Genomic DNA, 27,262 nt, shown 5'->3' with positions numbered 1-27,262 from the left:
GCGCTGTCTCCCATGGTGTGGATACAGAYACACAGAGGTCCTTTCACTGCTCTGCTCAGCACTGTGACAGAGTGACTCTGAGAGCACTGCAGCTCCAGGTTGTATTTCAACTCCATTACTACGCCTCAATCCAAATGTACAATGCCTTCAATAACAATGCATTTATAAGGTTCAAATCGTTCAGAATGTCACACGTTTTAGCTCTGATGTCCCTTATATGTGCTATTTTGAAAATACCAAAAACTGCCTCTGTTTAGGGAACTGCAATTCCTTATCTGTAAAAATTCTTGCTTACTTTACAGAACTCAGTGGCCTTGTTTAGCAGGCAAGAGGCAAGAAGCAGTGGCCATAGCAACCTCAGTGGAGACAGAACAAGCAGGGTTTTGTATTTGTGGGAAAGGGCTGCTTGGCTTTCCCTGTTTCTGCTCTCCTGCGCACTTGCACGGTTGGATGCACACATGCACACGCACACACACAATCCTCCAGACCCTGTGTGAATGGCAGTGTGGTGTCCTTGCATGGGCAATGTTTACAGGATGTTATCTGTCTCAGTGCCTACCCCTCATCCCTCTGAGTGGGTTCCCGTTGGAATGCAGAGAGGGGATGGAGGAGTTCCAAAGGGGGAGTGACGAGAGAGAGGAGAGAGAGAGAGAGAGAGAGAGACTACATATACATCCCAACACTAGGAGGCTGGTGTTCATAGGCACAGCTGGACTGTTGGATAACTGGACGTCACCCCCCTGTATACTTTATTCGACTATTAGAGGTGAGTTTTTTCCTCTTTTCTTTATCATGCTCCATTTTGTCTATCTCTCCGGGAAGTTTGAATTACCATCAAGGGTGTCAAGTTTTGTTTACCCAGAMTGTCTATTCTTTGATGACCTGATCTTGTTTGAGAAGTATAGAGTACCTCTGAGACCTATATGAAAAAGTGAGGAACTGGTTTTGAAAGATAATTATTTTTGTGTACTGACAAGACAAACAGGTGAAATTGAAGTGCAATTTGAGATGTTGGGAAAGCATTGTTAACGGATGTGGTCTTGCTGGTATCTCATGACTCAAGGATGTGGTCTCCATAAGAGCTCTATAGGCTGGTTTCTTCCCCAAGTGGCAAGGAAAATAATGGGTAGCAATACAATTTTACTCAGCACTCCTATGCTCAAAGGATTTGAGAGAAGTTGACTGATATTGAAAAGAAGGCAAAATGCCTCCTGTTGGTTACAAAAATAGTTTGGGGCTCGCCTTTTTCTTCCTCTTAATTGTACCCTTGGACTACCATTCTCACAGTCAACAATTTTTSTTTCGCTAGTGAAGACTTGACATATCCTAAACCAGGACAATTGCTCAGTAAGTATTTTCCTTCASTATTATTTTTTATTAGAATGCCTTCAGTTCAATGTGGTGATGAGTCACAAGTGAATTCTACAAAATATTWAAAYATTCWAATTATTTCATGTACTCMTAARWTTTTTTTTTAACATYTTATAACTTAAAAAWGGGATAGCAATAACTGGTGATGTTAGCTTATTTAATAGGACTAATGTAATTAGTACAGTGGTAGTCTTTGGGAAAGCATGTAAAATGACACCATTCATCTTGCCATGCAGCAATACCTGGTAAGCCCATGGTCTATGGGTGTACATATGAATCTGTATTTTGTGTTTTTCATCTAAATATAAATGACTGAGGCTACATTGTACATAGAGCTGCTGTGAATTCAATGACCCAATTGCATTTCAATTAACTCACATTTTAGTGTGTGGGAGAAGAAAAAAAATTCAGTACAGAACAAGTGCAGTGGTGGATTTTTTTCCTTGGATCTGGGTGTGCCTTTTTTCTGTAGTGGATATTGTCTCAGGGGAATGAGATATGTTTGAGTTCATCTCTTTTGTGTATTTTACATTGCAAATAATATCTTCACAAAGTAAATCCCCTTTTTTCCCCAGGTTGTGGACATCTGTGTTTGATTTGGGTCTTGGCTATTGTTAGGCTTGTCAATTCAACTCCAAAAAGCCAGCACTGCAGTGTTGCGCAACTCTCCACGTCATAAAGCGAGAGTACACACACTGCTTTTGATATTTGCTCTGAGTCCCCATAAACATTCAGTATGTTAATTTTAAATCATGGTTTGAAGTGAGTCAGTGCCACCGAAGCTGTGATCGAGTCCTGTCATAAACCTGTCATAAACCTGAGACTCTGGGTGTGGCATGAAACTAGACTCTTGCATGTCCCAACATGTTCTCCATTTGTTTTATTGCTGAGAGTACCTTGTTRTATTTGACTCCAACTGTCTGATGTAATCTGTGTTAGATGCTGTTCGTGTTTTCTGTGCTAGATACGATGAGTGGTGGAAAAAGTACCAAATTGTCATACTTGAGTAAAAGTAAAGATACCTTAATAGAAAATTACTTGAGTAAAAGTGAAAGTCACGAAGTAAAATACAAGTATTTGGTTTTTAAAATACTTAATTAAGTATCAAAAGTAAATGTAATTGCTAAAATATACTTAAGTATCAAAAGTAAAAGTATAAATCATTTCAGATTCCTTATATTAAGCAATCCAGATGGCACCATTATCTGTTTTATTTTATTTACGGATAGCCAGAGACACACTCCAACACTCAGACATAATTTACAAATGAAGCATGTGAGTCCGCAAGATCAGAGGCAGTAGTGATGACCAGGGATGTTCTCTGACCATTTTCCTGTCCTGCATTCAAAATGTAATGAATACTTTTGGGTGTCAGGGAAAATGTATGGAGCAAATAGTATATTATTTTCTTTAGGAATGTAGTAAAGTAAAAGGTAAAGTAAAAGTTGTCAAAATATAAATAGTAAAGTACAAATACCCAAGAAAATTACTTAAGTAGTACTTTCAAGTATTTTTACTTAAGTACTTTACACCACTGAAGACGATGATGATCGAGTCATCTCCAACACAAACTTCTTCAAACTAATAGCTAGCTAATCCTTAGAAATAAAAAAAGACKAAATCTGATGTTGCTGCCTTAATAACACATGTATTATTTCACCTCAACAAACCTTCACAAGAGTTTTATCATTTGTTCCTCTTTCTCTTTCAGACATCAACATAGTTGAATATTCTTTGAAGACCTAGTTGGCCATTGTTACTTTGTGACAAAGCCCTCAAAATGACCAGTGTGGCAGAATGGCTCGTGCAGAACAGGGGCAAGATCGAGAAGGGGGTGGAGATCATGGGACAGGCCTCCGCAGTCCTGGCAGCCACTGTGGGTCAGCTCCATCCCGTCCTGGAGGCCGTGTTTGTAGCCTCCTCTGAGATCCTCAGCAACCCGGAAGGGCAGGATGCCCGTTACCTGACTGAGCAGTTCAGCATGGTCAACCAAAAACTGGAAGGCATCCAGGCTGAGATCGAACAAATCGCCCTGGAGCTGCAGAGAACCTCCTTGAATAAGCAGAACTTTGACCGTGAGGCACAAATGCTCAGCCAGTACGAAAAGTTCCAGGACTTTGTCAACGCCAAGCCCAAGTTCAAAGAGAAGAAGATGGAGAAGTTCCTCAGCCATTATGAGAACACGGACACGGACTTGAACCTGGACGCGCTCTATAATGCCGTTACCGGGGACAATACCTCAGGTGACCCCATGCTGGAGACAGTGGTTTCCACAGAACAAAGGAGTAGAAGGGCGGTAGAAGATTTCTGCGCCAGGCTTAAGAAGCTCTTTGTGGTGGGCATCATTGCTGTCATGGGTTACGCCAGCCTCAAGGAAGGGGTTGTGGGGGATGAGATGGTGAAGAAGTGGCAGGAGCGTATGGAAGATGTTGAGAACCGCATGAAAGCAGCGGTGGATGATTGCACTGAAAACTTCGCTGATCAAGCCAAATTGGACATGGAAAACCAGCTTCAGGAGAAACCTGGCAGTGTTGACCTTGACTTCACCAAATCCCTATTGGACACACTTATTAAGAAATATGACTGGGTTAGCTGGTCTATCAGGGTCTTCAATGACAAGGAGCGCATTTTCTTTTTCAACTGGCTAGCTGGAAAGAAATACCATGGCAGTGAGGGAGGAGCTAATTACTTTGATGTGTTGACCAAGAACAACATCAAAGTGGTGATCTCTTTCAGTGTTCAGCCTAAGCCTATCAACAAGGGTCAGATTCAGCAAGAAATTGAGGGGCAGAAACTGAAGGGGAACATGATGGATGTGGCTCAGGTCCTCAGCAGAAGTCTCCCCAACTGCTTGGTGCATGCTGTCAGCCACTATAAGGAAGTGGTGGAGACCAACAACTTCCAAGAGGATTCTTACTACTATGGAAAACACAAAAAAGCATACTTATGCATTCATCCTGAGTAGCTTTTTTTAAAACAGTGCAATGGAAAATAGAGTAGATATAATGGGGAAAACTACAAATACAATTCATGAATGTTTATAACTGAGTTTAGAGATGTTTTTATTGATATCTCAAACCTAGCTGATGCTTTAGCTAGTGATTGTGTGAAATYTAATCTCTTGTTACAGACTGCAAAATGTTTATTTGTATATCGACCTGGTATATTTTTGTGTAGTTAGTGATCATTTACCAGGGGTGTCAAACACATGGCCCGCGGGGCCAGATTTTTTTGGGGAAAAACAATGGATAGTGGACTGTCTCATGCAAAATTTCAAGGTGAAAAAATATAACAAATTTTTAGTACGGCGCCTCGATCTCTTTGAAGACTGAATGCGGCCCCCTGGGCAAAATGAGTTTCACACACCTAGTTTAAACTATCAGTATTTGTATATGTGTATTAATGGACATATATGAGACATTTTATTCCAGGCTGTGGCTATCTACTCAACAACAATGACAACGCATGAGAACGTAGTACTTCCTCCTACCAAATAGAATAGTAAGATACCTTGTTTTACCTGCATTCCAGTATTTCATGATGACCATACTGTAAATTAGCACACCAGCCAGCGTAATAATGAGTTATGTAAGCTTACTGCAAACAACTATTTCTCCTCGTCAATGTACTGAGGACTTACGCAAGCTCCTTTGAAAAATGCTGGTGATAGACCCACCTCACGGTCCAAATCTACAGCCTTACCACATTACATCTCTGTCTATATTCACACATTTGATATCCTTCATACAGCTATYAAATGTTTATGGTCTTCTTTKTTCATAATAAACCACAATTTAAAGGACATTGTTATCTCGGGTCATCATTATGCAATAGTCAATTATGACTTGTATATTCTATCTCTACCTGCAGCTGAGGAAATGTGCCTAATTGGCATGATAACATCATTTTAGAGGGTACTTTATGTAAAAACGTTTAAGCAGAGGTACACGGAGTCATAAACATCGATAGTGATAATATGTGACAGTTTATATACATTACTCCCTAAACAATCATCAGCCCCAGCAATATGAGCACAATTACCATCAGCAGATGTTTTAATAGCCTTGGTAAAATACTTTTGTCAGTTGTTTGTCAAAGGAGAGTAAGTTAGTATAGTTTCCATGTTGACCAGGAAAATATGCTATCATTTGTTCAACAACTTGTTTAACCACCACCCAAGTTTAGCTCTCTATGGGTGTGTCACTTTAGCTGTAATATGAGAACCATATGACCAATAGGAAGAGAAAAACAGATCGGACAAATTATTTGCTTTTCTTCCTCAAACTACAGCGAATGAAAAGGTGAGTTTTTAGACAAACATTATTGCATATGAACATTTCAATGTTTCTTCAATAGGCTTATACAGTTATTGGGATGTTTTCCAAAAGTTATCGCAGCTGTTTTCATMAGTTAAGCAGTTCTTTAACGAGTCGTCTGGTAAACTTGGCCATGCCTTTTTGAGATCCTACGACATATTTAAATACATTACTTTATAATGTCATGTGCGCATTTAAATAATATCRAATGTTTTACTGTAAATTGCGCAAAACACAATGTAACTATGTGCACAATGTGAACTTCTGTCAATACAGTAGATGGGCGTTGGTAGCCTAGAATAGTGTGCTGGCTTTTTCCAGGAAGTGTTTCTCGTGGCCATAATTATATATTGTCATGATTAAAGTACTGCAGTGGCAACAGTGCTGAATTAATCAATTGACATATTGTTGCAAGGCCTTATCATATTAATCCACGAGGTATGCTGGCTGTATAGGGAGTTTAACAAGATACTGAAATAAAGCAATTAGAGCCCTTGTTGAACGAGCTAATCGATACATTTCCCATTAAGAGGCCACATGAACAGCTTTTAACAACAACAACTGTAATATGATTGCACTTCTCAGRTTGCAAAGATCTATGTCCATTTGTTAAATGCAGCCAGTCATGGCCGGTCAGTGTTTATGTGGGCAAACTTCACAGGATGATTTGGCCACCTCCCTCAACTAGTCCTCAATCGACATAGATACTGTAGCTTACTGCTTGTTTGGGCCACTCAAATGTTGCCATTTATTCTTGCAGCTTGAAATTATTTTTATTTAATTTAGGACTCAAATCATGAAAAGAAGAAACTACCAAATGTCTATCTTGATGGCCAGATATTGATATACAAATGGGTCAGTTATGATGTTGACATTATTACTTCAGTAGGCCTAACTGCTCGTCAGTGGACATCAGTTAATGTACATTTTAAGGTTGACTGGCCTGCTTGTTATTTGGTGAATTGTTGGGCCTGAGATATGCCTCCCTTGTAGAGCTACAGATATAGCACTTTTGACTCTGTACCCACTGGGCAAAGATGTAAATTCAACGTAGTTTCTTTGAAATGACGTGGAAACAACTTTGATTCAACCTGTGTGTTGGCCTAATTCTTTCACATCTGAAAATGTACAATCACCATCACTTTACCCTGGATAATTTGTCTGCTTTAGTGCGGTAGAGATACTTCACATACACTCAGACCATGAGATAACCCCTGGGAGTTAGGGTTTTAGTGGAGAGCTGAAATGTCTCCTATTTTTTTTAGCATGGCAGTGTGGATGGCTAAATCAAATGAGATGGATGTTTTTCTATCTTAATGCATGCCATTTCCCTACTATCCATCATTGAACTGGCTTCTAATGCAGATGTTGTATCAATGAGAGCTGTGTCTTTTTCAAAGCCATTTGCACCATAATTGTTATGATAGCTGCTGATCTAATAGTATCAGACCATCTGCTTTTATTTAGTATGCTGGATTATAAATTCTAATCAATTACATTGACAGGGCTGTCAACTTTTGAAGAAAGCTTGGAGTGAGATTTGCAATGCGAATTTCATTTCCCCCTGGCACAACCTCTAGACGAGGTGTCTGTGGGTCCTTAGGCCTATGACCAGAGTGCAAAATTAAAACCACAGGTCAGATGTATTCAGGATGCTTTCAACGTGAAATGAACARTCAAAAAAACACATTTTGGGGTCMGAAATTGTAAACATATTTTTMAGGTGGTTTGACACTTTATTCAGACAGTAATGAAATGAGATGGGAAGACAGGCACATGGGAGAAYCAGTGGGAAGGTTGGAAGCAGGGATTGATCCCTGTTCTCAGGTGGAAAGTTGTATGTGACACGTGCCGAGGAGTGTTACCACTTTTCAAATGCTCTGCACAAGGAATACTTATATTAATGGTTGATGGCAGTGGGTAACCAAATCATAGATTGCAGTATACAGTTGAAGTCGGAAGTTTACGTACACTTAGGTTGGAGTAATTAAAATTCATTTTTCAACCACTCCACAAATTTCTTGTTAACAAACTATAGTTTTGGCAAGTCAGATAGGACATCTGCTTTGTGCATTACACAAGTKATTTTTCCAACAATTGTTTACAGACAGATTATTTCACTTATAATTCACTGTATCACAATACCAGTGGGTCAGAAGTTTACATASACTAAGTTGACTGTGCCTTTAAACAGCTTGGAAGATTCCCGAAAATTATGTAATGGCTTTAGAAGCTTCTGATAGGCTAACTGACATCATTTGAGTAAATTTGAGGTGTACCTGTGGATGTATTTCAAGGCRTACCTTCAAACTCAGTGCCTCTTTGCTTGACATCATGGGAAAATCAAAAGAAATCAGCCAAGACCTCAGAAAAAAAATGTAGACCTCCACAAGTCTGGTTCATCCTTGGGAGCCGCTCCATGAAAAGTCGCTCAGCAAGGAAGAAGTCACTGCTCCAAAACCACCATTAAAAAAGCCAGACTACGGTTCGCAACTGCACATGGGGACAAAGATCGTACTTTTTGGAGAAATGTTCTCTGGTCTGATGAAACAAAAATAGAACTGTTTGGCCATAATGACCATTATGTTTGGAGGAAAAAGGGGGACGCTTGCAAGCCGAAGAACACCATCCCAACCTTGAAGCACAGGGATGGCAGCATCATGTTGTGGGGGTGCTTTGCTGCAGGAGGGACTGGTGCACTTCACAAAATAGATGGCATCATGAGGWAGGAAAATMATGTGYAWATATTGAAGCAACATCTCAAGACATCAGTCAGGAAGTTAAAGCTTGGTTGCAAATGGGTCTTCCAAATGGACAATGACCCCAAGCATACTCCCAAAGTTGTGGCAAAATGGCTTAAGGACAACAAAGTCAAGGTATTGGAGTGGCCATCACAAAGCCCTGACCTCAATCCTATAGCAAATTTGTGGGCAGAACTTAAACAGTGTGTGCGAGCAAGGAGGCCTACAAATCTGACTAAGTTACACCAGCTATGTCAGGAGGAATGGGCCAAAATTCAACCAACTTATTGTGGGAAGCGTGTGGAAGGCTACCCAAAACGTTTGGCCCAAGTTAAACAATTTAAAGGCAATGCTACCAAATACTAATTGAGTATATTTAAACTTCTGACCCACTGGGAATGTGATGAAAGAAATGAAAGCTGAAATAAATCGTTCTCTCTACTATTATTCTGACATTTCACATTCTTAAAATATAGTGGTGATCCAAACTGACCTAAAACAGGGAATTTTTACTTGGATTAAATACCAGGAATTGTGAAACTGAGTTTAAATGTATTTGTCTAAGGTTTATGAAAACTTCCGACTTCAACTGTACTTGACCATAGACTGCTTTCAAGTTAAGGACACAAACATTTAGTATTTTGTAATTAGGGCTGGAAGAAAATCCTGCTTGCTCTCCAGGAGGGTAGGCCACTCCTGATCTATGCTTCCCAAGTGCTGGGTGTTTGAAAATGTTGTTGTTATAACAATTAATTTCTCAATCACCCAACCMTCAAGAAAAATCTAATGAATATCAATATTCGGGTGGTTTATGTCTACTAGTTTAAGATCCTTGCCATCGTCTTACTCTATCTAGACAAAATATGTGCACAATACTAACAGCACGTACATTAGTACGTGCTGTCAAAAGGCTGCATTCCTCAATAGAGCTCACCAGCTTGTAGTCGTAAAACCCAGAAATTAGTTAGTTACCTCTGGTTCGTTCACTCATCCCTATTGGAAAACATTTACGGTGAAAGAGTTTTGGAATAAACGCCCCAAATAAGGTCTGAGGTTAACACAGGTTTATGAGATCTCACTTATACACATCTAGATGTGTATAAGAGACAGTTAGTACGTGCTGTCAAAAGGCTGCATTCCTCAATAGAGCTCACCAGCTTGTAGTCGTAAAACCCAGAAATTAGTTAGTTACCTCTGGTTCGTTCACTCATCCCTATTGGAAAAAATTATGGTGAAAGAGTTTTGGAATAAACGCCCCAAATAAGGTCTGAGGTTAACACAGGTTTATGAGATCTTATACGTTTTGTTCTATGAGATAATAGCAGTCAGTTAACATCACCTTTATGAATTAATTCAACACGATTTTTTTTAAATCTCAAAAAGTGACGTTGGCTGATGAATGTTATCTCATAGAACAAAARGTATAAGATCTCGTAAGTCTTTGTTTACCGCAGACCTTATTTTCGGCATTTATCCCAAAACCCTACAAAAYCGCCATTAATCTTTCCCATAGGCGTTGTCCGYCCAACTATGGGGGAGTTAGTGCCTAAAAAAAGACAGCATTACTATTTCCCCCCTATAGGAACGGGAATAACAGCAACATKATTTTGTTGACATTGTACATAAAACAGAGCTATCATGCTGCTCTTCTTAAACTTTTATAAACTCCGCGGAGAACGCTCACTCTCTCCATWCAAATCCGCTCTAATCTRGAGGGGAATTTCTTTKAAACGCGCATCCAATCCCCTTGATCCCTTATATAWCTAGARCAATCATATGCTTCAATGTGCCCCAGTTCACAGTGCTGTGGCAAGACAATGGGCGGATTCGATTATGCTGAGCCGCGGGGCACCGGGCAAAGGCCCGTCACGTCAATGGCCGAAAGCAGGAAGGGAAGAGCGCAATTCTCAAATAGAACAGTAATATGTGCCACTCGGTCATTTTGTCAACAAGGCAGCATGGTGCATCATCCAGAGACATACATCTCTTTTCCATAAAATRAATGTTAGAAAATTCAAACTATTTTTCATTGGGAAGGCAGATAACGCATTTTTATAAAAAGTAAATCACTTTTGCATGGGAACACACAATCCTACTAATTACTACACGTGCATAATTATGTCACTTTTGTTTTGAGCCAATTTAACCGTGGGCATTYAACAGGGCACCTGGCTCACGCCCTGGAGGCAGCTCGGTTCTCTTATCGAATGCAATCAACTTTGAGCCGATGCAAAACACACCTATATGGGGGGTGATTCATGCCAGAATTAAGCGTAGTGAAGCTAATGATACCTCTCACCAAGTCACCTAACGTCTTCCTAGCGCCGTGCCGTAAAATAACACCATGAATTAACATGGACTGAAACTGCCAACGCGTTCACGTCACGTAGTCATCACGTAACGTGTCAGGTTGTGTACGTTTATTAAGAATGATCTTACCATGAACGCCTTAAAAACATCTACATGTGTTATGCGTTACGTGTTAGTTTAAGTGTCTGTTTAGTTCATCAATTTCATTTGTCGATTTAGCTAAAATAGGCCTATCACCTCAATGCAAAAATTATTAGGCTAGTTGATATCGCAGCCACCATTARCCTGTAGATATGCCTATTTCTTGCATCCATATGAAATCAAGGGCTTCTTAGTAACCTAGTGGTTAGAGTGTTGGGCCAGTAACCGAAAGATTGCTGGATCGAATCCCAAAGCTGACAAGATWKATTTTTTGTTGTTTTGKCCGAGCAAGGCAGTTAACCCACTGTTCCCTATGCGACTGAATACGTGTATTTCGATTAAGGCAGCCTCCCGCACCTCTCTGATTCAGAGGGATTGGGTTAAATGCGGAAGACACATTTCAGTTGAATGCATTCAGTTGTACAACTGACTAGGTATCCCCCTTTAATTTTCTTTGTTGGAGGTAGCCTAGGTCTCTAGTGGCACATTTAAAACAACTCMGAAGTCGGCAATCTCTGACTTCCGACTTCAGTGCGTTCAAGACAACTGGGAACTCTGYGGYAAAAAACAAGCTGATTCGGATTTTTATTTTGTACAGTAATCCAACTCGGAATCTCTGGCATCTTTCTCTGACCTGAAAATCACTGATGTCATGATTTGACCTTGRTTRCCCCCCCACTTCCCAGTTTACCGGATTAACAGACACAATCACCATGCAATCCTTCGTCTATACATTTCTGTTGAGATGTTTTATGGTTAAAAGCAGGGTTCGAATTGAGGGGGTATGTGAGGATATAGGCCTTGTTATAGACATGCAAAAAGCATATGCTGCCACTTGTTTGCTTAGCCATAGGAAAAGCAACGGTCCAGATTTTATAAAGCGATCTAGGCTATAACAATGATAAACTCCACGATTATTTCTGCATAGTCTACTAGCCTATCGAAGGTCTTGCGCAGCCTAAACATCACAGGAAAATGTGGTTGGTTTATTAAATGCTCTGCAATGTAGAGCTATGCCTAATGCAAAATACCAAAATGTTAGAATCGGTATGGGTCTATGCATTGACCAAAAAGCTTAACAGATAAAAACATGAATTATTCAGGAGAATCCCATTGAATCAGGCTATTCATTTCAGTGCAGTTCCATTCTTACGCATATCCTTAGACAAAACGGAACCGAAAACACCCCAGCCTGTTTTGATCACAGACCATGATGAAGCCTGAACATTTAGGCTGCGTCATTGATTTAGCCCAGAATTGCCTACAGCTTTGATACACATGAAGGCCTATATTTAATCTGGAATTGACAAACAAAAGCCTGACTAGGATCTCGACTTTCCCCCACGTCAAATGTATTACCAATTAGGCTAAATGTATTCCTATTAATTTGCATAGGCTAATCATTGTGATTAATGTTATTTAACATCTGCTTTTTATGAATGAACAGGAATCAGGGTAAACATGTCATTTCAATGCCCCCCACACGCACACATTAATGATACTTACCTTACAGATCACAAAGTGAGCTAATTTCCACTCCATACATATGCAAATACATTTGATTCATACACTGGCTTGTCTGGCTGGTATGTTTTCATTTTAATCAGGCATTCCCTTATCTACACTGAAATAATTTCAGTCCTCAATTACGAAAAAAAATTATAAATCATAGCTCATTAGTACACCCTTGTGGTGGAATATATATATATATATATATATTGTATGTCTTAAGATACAATTAATAATGTTGAACTAACAAATACCATCAAGAGATACGTTACAATTTACAGTACCGAACACGTTATGAAGCTGCTGTGAAAAKCAATCTAGCAATATTTTAGATTTAAATATATAACCATTGATATTTTTTGGTACATGTTTGTCAATTTACTTTCAGATTTGTTTTGTATACTCACATGGCAATCAGACTGAAATACAGAATTCTAGTGTGTGGACTAGAGAGGAGGTGGGTATTGTGTGGATGGGAGGTTCTGCCCGTCACTTGTTTTTGAACAGGTAGTGGACTCGYAGAGGYAAACTGCAAAGTCCAGGCGCTGCTGCCCTCTTTGTTCTGAGTGTTTGCAGTGCTAGTGTTTTTAGCTAATCTGTGCATCTCACATTATGTGCCTAGTACTTTAGTTTTCTTGCTATTTATTAGCAGATAATGACAACTTGACAATAACAGTAGCTGATGGAAAGCACCAAGCTTTCCCAGGTCTCGCCTTCCTTTCGTCCTTCTTCCAAGCCGAGTCATTCACCCAGATGTCGAAGCACTTGGTCCCCTGATTCTTCTCAGGTGGCTTTCCTTCTCATGCGCCCTGTCCATGTTCAGTCTCACCTTGATTGATAATAGAAATAAATGGACTTATATTTCATATTATTACAAATACATCTCTTATATAACTCTTGGAAGYCCAGAAAATAAATTAACAGCGGACAATAATTTTCACCTGGTCAAAAACCTCAGTCCGTGCCTGAAGGTGTTCTTCGAAGGCGTTCTGGTCTGGTTCGACAACTTCCACATCAGGTGGAGTATCAGTGACCTCAAAGTACGTTATACGAAAACAGCAAAAGAAAAACACTAAGTCAATCCAAKAAATATATACTACAGTATATGCAATAATGTTATTTACAATTGCATTTGTGGCGAAGAAATATAATACACCTAGACTGTACCACATATTTTCCTAAGCTAACAAAACCAGGCTAATATGCTGCTAGCTGGTGCTCATAAATCTATAAAACATATACTTTATACATTTGTCAAATTTCCTGCAATCATGGGGGACACACAGTATGGATGAATGATGAGTAGTCGACCGGATATAAATAGCACTTCTAAAGAAGATGTATTTTCAAGTTAGCTACCAACTTCAAAGAGGGAACTTTAGCTAGCATAAAACCCACATGGCAAACTGAGATTCGGCAAATAACATATAAAGACTGGCTTATTTGACGCCAAACCATTCATCTAATGTCTGCCATATGAGGTGTGGCGTGAGAAAATGGTCAAATGCGTGTGTCTCACATCCAAGGCGTTGTCAGCTTTGAATCATTGATGATGATTTAATACAGAGTTAAAATCTCTTTTTATTTTTTTTAACTAGGCAAGTCAGTTAAGAACAAATTCTTATTAAAATGACAGCCTAGGAACAGTGGGTTAACTGCCTTGTTCAGGGGCAGAATGACAGATGCTTTACCTTGTCAGCACGGTGATTCTATCTAGCAACCTTTCGTTTACTGGACCAACACTCTAACCACTTGGCTACCTGCCGCCCCAGGTAGCCTAGTGGCTGTATTGAGATTGGCTGTATTGAGATTGTTCTAGAGTTCTTGGATTTTCTTAGACAATTCTCTCTCAGTAGTCTCTGTTCTCTATGGGCATAAAGACTGTGCCTCCCCTGACAGCTGTAGGTGATAGATCAGGTTGAGAAATGAGGGTGACATCTTCACTGATCATCTGCAGTGTAAACCCCCTTCGGTCAGACCTCAGCAGCAGACAAAGGCAGACTGAGACGCTGACAGAATAGTTTCCATTGTCTTGTTGCTGTGGTTACTGGCATTACTGTGGAAAATGCACTCCTGCTCAGCAAGTTTAATCTCCAACAGACAGTTTATCACTCCCACACTCTCTGTGYCATTGACTAGACTGGCTGAGCGAGCTTGGTGGGGATGGTGGTGGTAGTTGAAGGGCCAAAGGAGAATGAATTAGGTTTTTATTAATAAACTGTGAGCTTATAACATTGTACTTTGACTTGGAAGTAATTTCATGCCAATTGTCAAATACATTTTACCATGATTTATTTCAGCAGTGGTGTATACGTTATACTGAATAATAAATGTTCTGTAACTTCTTCTATAACATATAATGATAGTATTAAATCTAAAATGGCCCCCAGGCTGAAATTTGTCTTAATTCCTGCTTGTATTATGTTATTCCAATGGTAGATACTGTATGTGATTTCCTCAAATGTACACTGTTACAATGCACTTAGCACCACCCCTTCAGTCACAGTCTACTCTAGTACATCATAGTGTTTGAAATTACTAATTGGCTTTCTGCTTGCTGTGCATACTTCATACTGTATTTCAGATCTGCATTAGTTGGTTGTTTTTTCCCCATTTGGCACTTTGTTGATGTGTTATACAACACACTTGAATTGAGTGTATACTGCAGACAATAAATGGTAAATACTTAAAACATTTCTATAACATAAAACCATTAAAACACTACCTTGAAATACACATTTGAAACTCCATAGAGTATCTACCCCTATGTGTCATCCCTCACTGGTGAATTCTCTTTGCATTGTTGCCTTATTGCTCACTGGGTGTGTCCAGCTGTAATCCCAGCAGGCTTGGTTACTGAAATGTACACTGATCCCTCTCTCTCTTTCTTTATCAGTTCTCACTGTGAGGCCAGCAGGGATTCACTCTAGTTGAGAGTTTGAGCAAGGAAGCAGAGCTACAGTCCAACAATAGCYGAACAGCTCTACGTAAGTTCAGAAAATAATATACTATACGGAGGGAGGGAGGTAATCAACTATATGGGCCTAGCTTTTAAGACTTTGGTATTGCTGTTGAACTTTTCCTTCATTTTAACTAAGGCCTTGAACTGGGGGATGATTGGTTGTCTATATTTTACATGTTTTAAATGGATATTCAAAGTCGGGGGCAGGACCGACTTTGGGAAATCCTGCTATAGACCATAGACTTTATCATGTCCAATGTAAATAAAACAGTTCTGGCCTCACGAGTGGCGCAGCAGTCTAAGGCACTGTATCGCAGTGATAGCTGCGTCGCTACAGATCATGGTTCGATCCCAGGCTGTGTTGCAGCCGGCCGCGACCGGGAGATCCCTGAGGCGGCGCACAATTGGCCCAGCGTCATCTGGGTTTTGGGAGGGTTTGTCCGTGTCCCATCGCGCTCTAACGACTCCTGTGGTGGGCCGGGGCGCAATGCACGCTGACACAGTCGCCAGGTGTACGATGTTTCCTCCAACACATTGGTATGGTTGGCTTCCGTGTTAAACGAGCATTGTGTCAAGAAGCAGTGCGGCTTGGCGGGGTCGTGTTTCGGAGGACGCATGGCTCCTGGACTTTGCCTCTCTCGAGTCCGTATGGGAGTTGCAGCGCGATGGAACAAGACTATAACTACCAATTGGATATCACGAAATTAGGGGAGAAAAAGGGGTAAAAAAATGTATAACAGTTCCGAACATCCTTTTGACCATGCCCTTATGCTCTTTTTTCAGATGTTATACTGGTATTTGTTGTGCACTGAATAATAACAATACCAGCAAAGATGGCCAGCCAGCTACAGAAGATTGTATCAGAGAAGAAGAACATGGTAGAGACTGTAATGGAAGTGTTTGAACAGGGAGCTGAGGTGGTGGCCAGTATCGCAGGTGACCTCTTCCCTATTTTCGCCATCGCTGCTCCCATCGTGAAATTGGCCCTGGACAATGTGGAGAGTAAGGAAGCTGTGTTCATGAAGGAGCAGTTCCAGAAGGTTCGTGAACGCCTGGAGGTGATTTCAGAGGAGATGCAGCGGATTAACGAGGAAATCAAGAAGAGCGGCGCGGACGCTGCCTACTTTTCTGTAGAGGAGAACATATCTAACCAGTTCCGCAAGTACATGGACATCCTCAATGCCAAACCCAAGTTTCGTGAGGTCAAAAAGAAGCTTTTCATGGAGCATTTTGTCAAAACAGGTGGCGACAAAAACCTACATACCCTCTACAGTGCCGTGACAGGAGACAACTTCTCTGGAGAGTCAGTGTTGGAGATTACTCTTAACTATGAGGAGAAAAGTCGACGCGCCATGGAAGACTTCTGTGCCAGGTTGAAGAACCTCTTTTGCYTAGGCCTCATCGCTCTGATGGGTTACACCGCACTYAAGGACTGRGYTGACGAAGAGAAGCTTCTTCAAGACTGGGGTGAAAAGATGAAGGAGGTACAGGTGAAAATGAATGCTGTCATCGAGGACTGCATCACCAGCTTCTCCAAGCAGGCTGAACTGGATTCCCTGAGGTTGGTTAGGGACCATTCTGACCTGAGCAACCAGCAGCTGGCTGACGCCATTTTGGAGAAGATGAAAAAAAAGTATGACTGGGTGTGCTGGTCTGTCCGTATATTCAGCTCCCCTTCGGGCTTGTTCTCGAACAAAAAAYACATCCAGTGCCCCACAGGAAAAAATCGCTTTCAGGTGCCAGCGACAGACGAGAAGCTGAACGTCATGGTGTCCTACAGTGCCTCGCCCGAGCCTCTGAACAAGGCCCACATCCAGCAGCTGATCCAGAGTCAGAAGAAACTCACCGTAGTGGGTACAGCTGAGCTCCTGTTTGAGCAGTTGCCAGGTGCATGTGCAGTCCACACGGTAAAGACTTGCAAAGACCTGGCTTGTGCCTGGAGCTTTGCCGAAGAGCTACACTACTGGGAGCAGCACAAGAACTTCTATGTTTGCGTTCACTGCAATTGARGTTTTCTCACTTAAAAARGAATTAATAATTAGCTATAGATACCAAGATTATATTCATTCCAATTTGGTCTTTGCACTAAGACTGACATTCCCAAGAACTTTCTCTCTTTCTCAGTTGAGTTCTGATCCCCAGCTATACTAATGAGGAGGAACACAAGCTAACACTTATTATAAAGCATGATACTTACCAAAGACTGTTTTACCTGTTAATCTATTCTTTGTAATGTTTTTATTTTATGTATCCCCCCTACTCMGTGTTGCCTCTGATAATGTAAATTCAACTTTGGATCTTGATACATATTCRAAATTGATCAAATCATAGATTTTTTAGGAAGTGTGTAAATATAAAAGCCTAATGTTTGTATTGTCTGTAAGAAATCCCTCAACATTTTYCATAACTAGAACTGCATTTTCCCTCTTTATATACAGTTGAAGTCGGAAGTTTACATACACTTAGGTTGGAGTCATTAAAACTAGTTTTTCAACCACTCCACAAATTTCTTGTTAAAAAAACATTGTTTTGGCAAGTCGGTTAGGATATCTACTTTGTGCATGACACAGGTCATTTTTCCAACAATTGTTTACAGACAGATTATTTCACTTTCACATAATTCACTGTGTCACTATTCCAGTGGGTCCGAAGTTTACATACACTAAGTTGACTGTGCCTTTAAACAGCTTAGAAAATTCCAGAAAATTATGTKATGGCTTCTGATAGGCTAATTAACATAATTTGAGTCAATTGGAGGTGTACCTGTGGATGTATTTCAAGGCCTACCTTCAAACTCAGTGCCTCTTTGCTTGACATCATGGGGAAATCAAAAGAAATCAGCCAAGACCTCAGAAAAAAATTGTAGACCTCCACAAGTCTGGTTCATTCTTGGGAGCAATTTCCAAACGCCTGAAAGTACCACATTCTTTTGTACAAACAATAGTATGCAAGTATAAACACCATGGGACCACGCAGCCGTCATACCGCTCAGGAAGGAGACGCGTCCTGTCTCATAGAGATGAACGTACTTTGGTACGAAAAGTTCAAATCAATCCCAGAACAACAGTTTGGCCATAATGACCATCATTATGTTTGGAGGAAAAAGGGGGAGGCTTGCAAGCTGAAGAACGCCATCCCAACCGTGAAGCACGGGGGTAGCAGCATCATGTTGTGGGGGTGCTTTGCTGCAGGAGGGACTGGCATCATGAGGTAGGAAAATGATGTGGATATATTGAAGCAACATCTCAAGACATCAGTCAGGATGTTAAAGCTTGGTTGCAAATGTGTCTTCCAAATGGACAATGACCCCAAGCATACTTCTAAAGTTGTGACAAAATGGCCCAAGGACAACAACGTCAAGGTATTGGAGTGGCCATCACAAAGCCCTGACATCAATCCCATAGAAAATTTGTGGTCAGAACTGAAAAAGCGTGTGCGAGCAAGGAGGCCTACAAACCTGACTAAGTTACACCAGCTATGTCAGYAGGAATGGGCCAAAATTCACCCAACTTATTCTGGGAAGCTTGTGGAAGGCTACCCAAAACGTTTGACCCAAGTTAAACAATTTAAAGGCAATGCTACCAAATACTAATTGAGTGTATGTAAACTTCTGACCCACTAGGAATGTGATGAAAGAAATGAAAGCTGAAATAAATCATTCTCTACTATTATTCTGACTTTTTACTTGGATTAAATATTAGGAATTGTGAAAAACRGAGTTTAAATGTATTTGGCTAAGGTGTATGTAAACTTCCGACTTCAACTGTATAAAACAGCACCTTAGAGTGAACTTTCACTTGCAGATTCAATTTCAACTGCTGCAATTTACATTCATATGGCACAGTGGAGGCTGCTGAGGGGAGGACGGCTCATAATAAGGGCTGTAACGGAGCAAAGGGAATGGCATCAAACTATGTGTTTGATGTATTTGACACTATTCTACTCATTCCTTTCTAGCCATTCCCACGAGTCCCTTCCTCCCCAATTAAGGTGCCACCAACCTCCTGTGATATGACGACAACTCAACTGATATTTTATCATTCCTGTCTCTGTTATTTTGGCACACACTGCTTCACTGAACCTGCTCCCATTCCATGTGATTTGATCAACCAACCCACTACACAGGCATGCTAAGACATATTATTGCTGTGAAGGTGGAGGAAGATACGCTTGTTTACTCATGAATGCCTAGCATAGATATGCTCGTCACATCTTTACCTGTTGTGATGTGCAACAGAAATGGTGGTATCACAGGTCATCTCGACTCAGTCCATAGTTCCACAACCCTATGAAGTACTTACATTTAGTATCATAATGTTTAACCCATTCCACTTTCCATGCATTCATTCTATTTTGCACCTTTATTTTCTGAGCAATTTTACTAGTTTTATATGTTTTCTTTTWCAAAACATGTTGATCTGAAGTGGGTGCTTCACGTTGGTGGTAGATGACATCTGGAAAGGCGCTATATACACTACCAGTCAAAAGTTTTAGAACACCTACTCATTCAAGGGTTTTTCTTTATTTTTTTACTATTTTCTACATATTAGAATAATCATAAAGACATCAAAACTATGAAATAAAACATATGGAATCATGTAGTAACCAAAAAAGTGTTTAACAAATCAAAATATAGTGTAGATTTTAGATTCTTCAAAGTAGCCATCCTTTGCCTTGGTGACATCCTTTGCCTTTGTGACAGAGTTACCTCTGCAGCAGAGGTAACTCTGGGTCTTCCTTTCCAGTGGTGGTCATCATGACAACCAGTTTCATCACACTGTAGTGCTTGATGGTTTTTGCGTCTGCACTTGAAACTTTCAAAGTTCTTGAAATTTTCCGGTTTGATTGACCATGTCTTAAAGTAATGATGGACTGCCATTTCTCATTGCTTATTTGAGCTGTTCTTGCCATAATGCACTTGGTCTTTTACCAAATAGGGCTATCTTCTGTATACCCCCCTTCCTTGTCACAACACAACTGATTGGCTCAAATGCATTAAGAAGCAAAGAAATTCCACAAATGACCTTTTAACAAGGCACACCTGTTAATTTAAATGCATTCCACCTTATGAAGCTGGTTGAGAGAATGACAAGAGTGTGCAAAACTGTCATCAAGGCGAAGGGTGGCTACTTTGAAAAATCTCAAATATAAAATATATATTAATTTGTTTAACACTTTTTTGGTTACTACATTATTCCAAATGTGTTATTTCATAGTTTTGATGTCATCACTATTATTCTACAATGTAGAAAATAGTACAAATAAAGAAAAACCCTTGGATGAGTGGGTGTGTCCAAACTTTTGACTGGTACTGTAAATGCAATCAGTTAATAATTATGAAGTGGTGGTTTGATGTCTATGTCCTGCCTATTACAAACTAGCCATTGCCAATAACTTCAACCTTTTTAAAGGGGATGAAAAGAACACAAGTCATTGRACCCCCTTAAACTAAGTAATAAGGACTCCATATTCAACATTATAAACTGTCTGGTTTGAGCTCTGAATGCTGATTGGCTGACAGATTGGTATATCAGACAGTATARCACAGGTATGYCAAAACATTTTATTTTTACTGATCTAATMACGTTGGTAACCAGTTTATAATAGCAATACGTCACCTCAAAGGAATTATTATTTTATTCTAGTATCTCTATCAATATGCCTTGTATCACACAATTACTGTATCAAATAAAAACAAAGATGGATATTACTATGTTAATTTATTTTATCTTGATTTATTTGGTTTGCTGTTTGCCTTTGGTCACCACAGTATAATATGTTTGAGGAAAGGGCTGATACTGCACTGGAGTATTGCCTAAATCTGCATCTAAAGTGAGGAGTTACAGATTGGAAAAAATACATTTTACTCAATGTTATACACTARCATTCAAAAGTTTGGGGTCACTTAGAAATGTCCTTGTTTTCCATTAAAACATACATGAAATTAGTTGCAAAATGAATAGGAAATATAGTCAAGACGTTGACAAGGTTCTAAATAATGATTTTAATTTAAATAAAAATWGTGTCCTTCAAACTTTGCTTTCGTCAAAGAATCCTCCATTTGCAGCAATTACAGCCTTGCAGACCTTTGGCATTCTAGTTGTCAATTTTTTGAGGTAATCTGAAGAGATTTCACCCCATGCTTCCTAAAGCACCTCCCACYAGTTGGATTGGCTTGATGAGCACTTCTTACGTACCATATGGTCAAGCTGCTCCCACAACAGCTCAATAGGGTTGAGATCCGGTGACTGTGCTGGCCACTCCATTATAGATAGAATACCAGCTGACTGCTTCTTCCCTAAATAGTTCTTGCATAGTTTGGAGCTGTGCTTTGGGTCATTGTCCTGTTGTAGGAGGAAATTGGCTCCAATTATGCGCCGTCCACAGGGTATGGCATGGCGTTGCAAAATGGTGTGATAGCCTTCCTTCTTCAAGATCCCCTTTACCCTGTTCAAATCTCCCACTTTACCACCACCAAAGCATCCCCAGGCAATCACATTGCCTCCACCATGCTTGACAGATGGCATCAAGCACTCCTCCAGCATCTTTTAATTTTTTCTGCATCTCACGAATGTTCTTCGTTGTGATCTGAACACCTCCAACCTAGATTTGTCTGTCCATAACACTTTTTTACAATCTTCCTCTGTCCAGTGTTTGTGTTCTTTTGACCATCTTAATCTTTTCTTTTTATTGGCCAGTCTTAGATATGGCTTTTTCTTTGGCCAGCATCCCCAGGAAGAGTAGCTTCTGATTTTGCAACAGCTAATGGGGATCCTAATAAAATACCAAATACCAAATCCCGGAGTCTCCTCTTCACTGTTGACATTGAGACTGGTGTTTTGCGGGTACTATTTAACTAAGCTGCCAGTTGAGGACTTGTGAGGCGTCTGTTTCTCAAACTAGACACTCTAATGTACTTGTCCTCTTGCTTAGTTGTGCACAGCGGCCTCCCACTCCTCTTTCTTCTGGTTAGAGTCAGTTTGCGCTGTTCTGTGAAGGGAGTAGTACACAGCATTGTATGAGATCTTCAGTTTCTTGGCAATTTCTTGCGTGGAATAGCCTTCATTTCTCAGAACAAGAATAGACTTGACAAGTTTCAGAAGAAAGTTATTTGTTTCTGGCCATTTTGAGCCTGTAATCGAACCCACAAATGCTGATGCTCCAGATCCTCAACTAGTCAAAAGAAGGGCAGTTTTATTGCTTCTTTATTCAGAACAACAGTTTTCAGTTGTGCTAATATAATTGCAAAAGGGTTTTCTAATGATCAATTAGCCTTTTAAAATGATAAACTTGGATTAGCTAACACAATGTGCCATTGCAACACAGGAGAATGATGGTTGCTGATAATGGGCCTCTGTACGCCTATGTAGATATTCCATAAACAATCTGCCGTTTCAAGCTACAATAGTCATTTACAACATTAACAATGTCTACACTGTATTTCGGGTCAATTTGATGTTATTTTAATGGACAAAAAATGAGCTTTTCTTTCAAAACAAGGACATTTCTAAGTGACCCCAAACTTTTGAACGGTAGTGTATATAGTCAATGACATCATAGCAAAACAATCGGAGTCACAGGGTAGAGCTATCTGAGGGACAGAAGCGTTTGGCTATGGCATTATAGTTTGAAAACACCCAACATGCTCTGTAATTTTGTGGCCATGTGACAGAACTTTCATATCCCCTCTTTGGAAATTGCAGGGTCAAAAATACTCTTACGATGAATAAAATGTTTGATAGAAATGTTTCTGTTTTGTTGATATTAAGTATGTGTTCTACATGACAACTTGTAACGCTCGTCTTCGGGTGAAAGAGAGGAGGACCAAGGCGCAGCGTAGTAAGTGTTCATGATGATGAATTTGAATGCTAATCCAACAAACAGAACACTACAAAATACAAAACAACAAACGAAGTGAACAAACGAACGAAACAGTACCGTGTGGCGAACAAACACTGACACGGCAACAAACACCCACAACTCAAAAGTGAAACCCAGGCTACCTAAGTATGATTCTCAATCAGGGACAATGATTGACAGCTGCCACTGATTGAGAATCATACCAGGCCGAACTCAAAATCCCAACATAGAAAAACACACATAGACTACCCACCCCAACTCACGCCCTGACCATACTAAAACAAAGAAAACACAAAAGAACTATGGTCAGAACGTGACACAACTAGACTATACAGTTGAAGTCGGAAGTTTACATACACCTTAGCCAAATACATTTAAACTCAGTTTTTCACAATTCCTGACATTGAATCCTAGTATAAATTCCCTGTCTTATGTCCGTTAGGATCACCACTTTATTTTAAGAATGTGAAATGTCCAAATAATATTAGAGAGAATGATTTATTTCAGCTTTCATTTCTTTCAGCACATTCCTAGTGGGTCCGAAGTTTACATACACTGTCACGCCCTGACCTTAGAGATCCTTTTTATGTCTCTATTTTTGGTTGGTCAGGGCGTGAGTTGGGGTGGGCATTCTATGTTTTGTTCTATGTTGTCCTTTTCTAGGTGTTTGGCCGGGTGTGGTTCTCAATCAGAGGCAGCTGTCTATCGTTGTCTCTGATTGAGAACCATACTTAGGTAGCCTMTTCCCACCTGTGTTTGTGGGTAGTTGTTTTCTGTTTTGTGCGTCTTCACCTGACAGAACTGTTTCGTTTTCGTTCTTCCTCGTTGTTATTTTTTTTAGTGTTCAGTTTTAATTACATTTATAACATGAATAATTACCACGCTGCGTTTTGGTCACCTTCTTCCCAGGACGATTGTTACATACACTCAATTGGTATTTGGTAGCATTGCCTTTAAATTGTTTAACTTGGGTCAAACGTTTTGCGTAGCCTTCCACAAGCTTCCCACAATAAGTTGGGTGAATTTTGGCCCATTCGTCCTGACAGAGCTGGTGCAACTGAGTCAGGTTTGTAGGCCTCCTTGCTCGCACACGCTTTTTCAGTTCTGCCCACAAATTTGCTATAGGATTGAGGTCAGGGCTTTGTGATGGCCACTCCAATACCTTGACTTTGTTGTCCTTAAGCCATTTTGCCACAACTTTGGAAGTATGCTAGGGATCATTGTCCATTTGGAAGACACATTTGCGACCAAGCTTTAACTTCCTTGACTGATGTCTTGAGATGTTGCTTCAAAATATCCACATAATTTTTCTTGATGCCATCTACTTTCTGAAGTGCACCAGTCTCTCCTGCAGCAAAGCACCCCCACAACATGATGCTGCCACCCCCGTGCTTCACGGTTGGGATGGTGTTCTTCGGCTTGCAAGGCTCCCCCTTTTTCCTCCAAACATAACGATGGTCATTATGGCCAAACAGTCCCCATGTGCAGTTGCAAACCATAGTCTGGCTTTTTTATGGCGGTTTTGGAACAGTGGCTTCTTCCTTGCTGAGCGGCTTTTCAGGTTATGTCGATATAGGACTCGTTTTACTGTGGATATAGATACTTTTGTACCTGTTTCCTCCAGCATCTTCACAAGGTCCTTTGCTGTTGTTCTGGGATTGATTTGCACTTTTCGCACCAAAGTACGTTCATCTCTAGGAGACAGAARGCGTCTACTTCCTGAGTGGTATGACGGCTGCGTGGTCCCATGGTGTTAATACTTGCGTACTATTGTTTGTACAGATGAACGTGATACCTTCAGGCGTTTGGAAATTGCTCCCAAGGATGAACCAGACTTGTGTAGGTCTACAATTTCTTTTCCTGAGGTCTTGGCTGATTTCTTTTGATTTTCGCATGATGTCAAGCAAAGAGGCACTGAGTTTGAAGGTAGGCCTTGAAATACATCCACAGGAACACCTCCAATTGACTCAATTGATGTTAATTATCCTATCAGAAGCTTCTAAAGCCATGACATAATTTTCTGGAATTTTCCAAGCTGTTTAAAGGCACAGGCAACTTAGTCTATGTAAACTTCGGACCCACTGGAATAGTGATACAGTGAATTATGTGAAAGTGAAATAATCTGTCTAAACAATTGTTGGAAAAATGACTTGTGTCATGCACAAAGTAGATGTCCTAACCAACTTGCCAAAACTATAGTTCGTTAACAAGAAATTTGTGGAGTGGTTGAAAAACAAGTTTTAATGACTCCAACCTAAGTGTATGTAAACTTCCGACTTCAACTGTATATTTAGGAAACTGTATTGGAGTTTGTTTCTGTTTGTCCGACCTGGGATGCAAACTCACACTATACGTTGTACTCTCAAATCTACACTGAGTGTACAAAACATTAGGAACAGTATCTCTTTCCATTACATAGAATGACCAGGTGTCTCCAGGTGAAAGCTAGGATCCCTTATTGATGTCGCCTGTTCAATCCACTTCCATCAGTGTAGACGAGGAGGAGACAGGTTAAAGAAGAATTTTTAAGCCTTGAGACAATTGAGACATGGATTGTGTATGTGTGCCATTCAGAGGGTGAATGGGCAAGACAAAAGATTTAAGTGCCTTTYAGCAGGGTATGGTAGTAGGTGCCAGGCGCACCAGTTTGAGTGTTAAAGAACTGCAACCCTGTTGGGTTTTTCATGCATAACAGTTTCCCGTGTGTATCAAGAATGGCCCACCAGCCAAAGGACATCCAGCCAACTTGACACAAATGTGGGAAGCATTGGAGTCAACATAGACCAACATCCCCGTGGAACACTTTTTACACCTTGTAGTCCATGCCCCGACGAATGTAGGCTGTTCTGAGGGACAAAGTGGGTGCAACTCAATATTAGGAAGGTGTTCCTAATGGCACTAGCCATCCAAACCCATGGTTGTGGTAGACTGGAAGCAACACCACTTCAGGGCTCAGGGGATGTGAAGTTATTGCACAATGGCTACTACTAGCACACCAATTATCTAGTTTACATCTTCCTAGAATAACTAAGAAACAAATGTATCATAAACTGTTATTATGTTATATAAATGACTATATCTACAGTGTAATAACTAACACATCAAATATGTTTTACTTCCTATGTATAATATTTGCAAAACCTGTGAAGCAAGGTTATTATAGTAAACGAAAACTGAAACTAAAATAAAAACAACAATTGGAAAAACTATTTAGTAAACTGAAATAAAATAATCAGGAAAAACATGTCACGAATACCACCGAAGGTGGCTCCCCTTCCTGTTCGGGTGGCGCTCGGCGGTCGTCGTCGCCGGTCTACTAGCTGCCACCGATCCCTTTTTCCTTTTCGTTTGTTRTTGTCTAATTGTTTTCACCTGTTCCTTGTTGGGGTTTTGGGATGGGTGTTATWTAAGTTTGTTTAGCCCGCTGGTGTTTGTGCGGGCTTGTTGTTATTTCACGTTAYTGGTGTTTGTGTTCTTTTGGGTTTTCGCTGTCCGGTATTTTAGTAACTATGGTTTTGGGTTTGTTGCGCCTGTGTTTTGGGCTTCACCCATGTTTGTAACTGGTTACTGTGTGAAAGGACATTAAAGCGTTTTTCCCGTCAACCTTCTGTTCTCTGCGTCTGACTCCACACCCATCACTCTCCAGACATTACAAAACATTTGAAAAACTAAAACTGTACTGAAACTATTATCTTTGACTGAAAAACTAACAAGAATAAAATACAAACCATCATAAATTATGTTTAGTTGTAGTTTTTTTCCTTCTCAAATGGGGTTTTCAAGTCATTTTTTTCTGATGGGGTTTTCAAGCTTCTGAATCTGGKGGATAAATGCTGCCAGTAGATGGCGATGTTTGAAATAGGCCTAGCTTGTGCATCACTATCACTAGCTATCTAGCTAACAGGGAAGAAATCAGAGGGTGATCGCTGACCGTGAGTGTGAACAATGGCGGCAGCAAAAGGTAAAGCCCTGTATGGGATTGTTTTGAGTACATTGCTGGAAAATACAAAAGCAAATGTGTTGTAGTGTCAGCAGCATGTGTGGAACAGAGA

At 40.3% G+C, this 27,262-nt stretch overlaps 2 protein-coding genes across 3 annotated transcripts; both read left to right on the top strand.

Moving 5' to 3' along the window:
• The first annotated feature begins 69 nt into the window (after nt 1–69).
• Nucleotides 70–5,173, top strand: LOC111959015 (protein rapunzel). Its single transcript, XM_023980416.2, has 2 exons — nt 70–766; nt 3,083–5,173. Exon 2 carries the CDS (start codon nt 3,152–3,154, stop codon nt 4,334–4,336), a length of 1,185 nt encoding a protein of 394 aa, XP_023836184.1. The 5' UTR covers nt 70–766; nt 3,083–3,151; the 3' UTR covers nt 4,337–5,173.
• A 415-nt stretch (nt 5,174–5,588) lies between these two features.
• Nucleotides 5,589–21,069, top strand: LOC111959209 (protein rapunzel-like). Of its 2 annotated transcripts, XM_023980702.2 has the most exons (3): nt 5,597–5,672; nt 15,285–15,375; nt 16,134–21,069. In XM_023980702.2, exon 3 carries the CDS (start codon nt 16,184–16,186, stop codon nt 17,357–17,359), a length of 1,176 nt encoding a protein of 391 aa, XP_023836470.1. In that variant the 5' UTR covers nt 5,597–5,672; nt 15,285–15,375; nt 16,134–16,183; the 3' UTR covers nt 17,360–21,069. The 2 variants fall into 2 exon arrangements, with proteins under 2 accessions (XP_023836471.1, XP_023836470.1); XM_023980703.2 differs by lacking the exon at nt 15,285–15,375 and having other exon boundaries at nt 5,589–5,672.
• Nucleotides 21,070–27,262: the final 6,193 nt, after the last annotated feature.

The sequence above is a fragment of the Salvelinus sp. IW2-2015 genome, linkage group LG35 (genome assembly GCF_002910315.2).
Source record: "Salvelinus sp. IW2-2015 linkage group LG35, ASM291031v2, whole genome shotgun sequence".
Classification (NCBI taxonomy): Eukaryota; Metazoa; Chordata; class Actinopteri; order Salmoniformes; family Salmonidae; genus Salvelinus; species Salvelinus sp. IW2-2015.
Note: the sequence above shows the minus strand (reverse complement) of the source record. Positions and strands in the feature narration are given on the sequence as shown.

Coding starts and splice junctions, on each gene's coding strand:
- LOC111959015 (XM_023980416.2), top strand. CDS start 3,152: ATGACCAGTGTGGCAGAATGGCTCGTGCAGAACAGGGGCAAGATCGAG.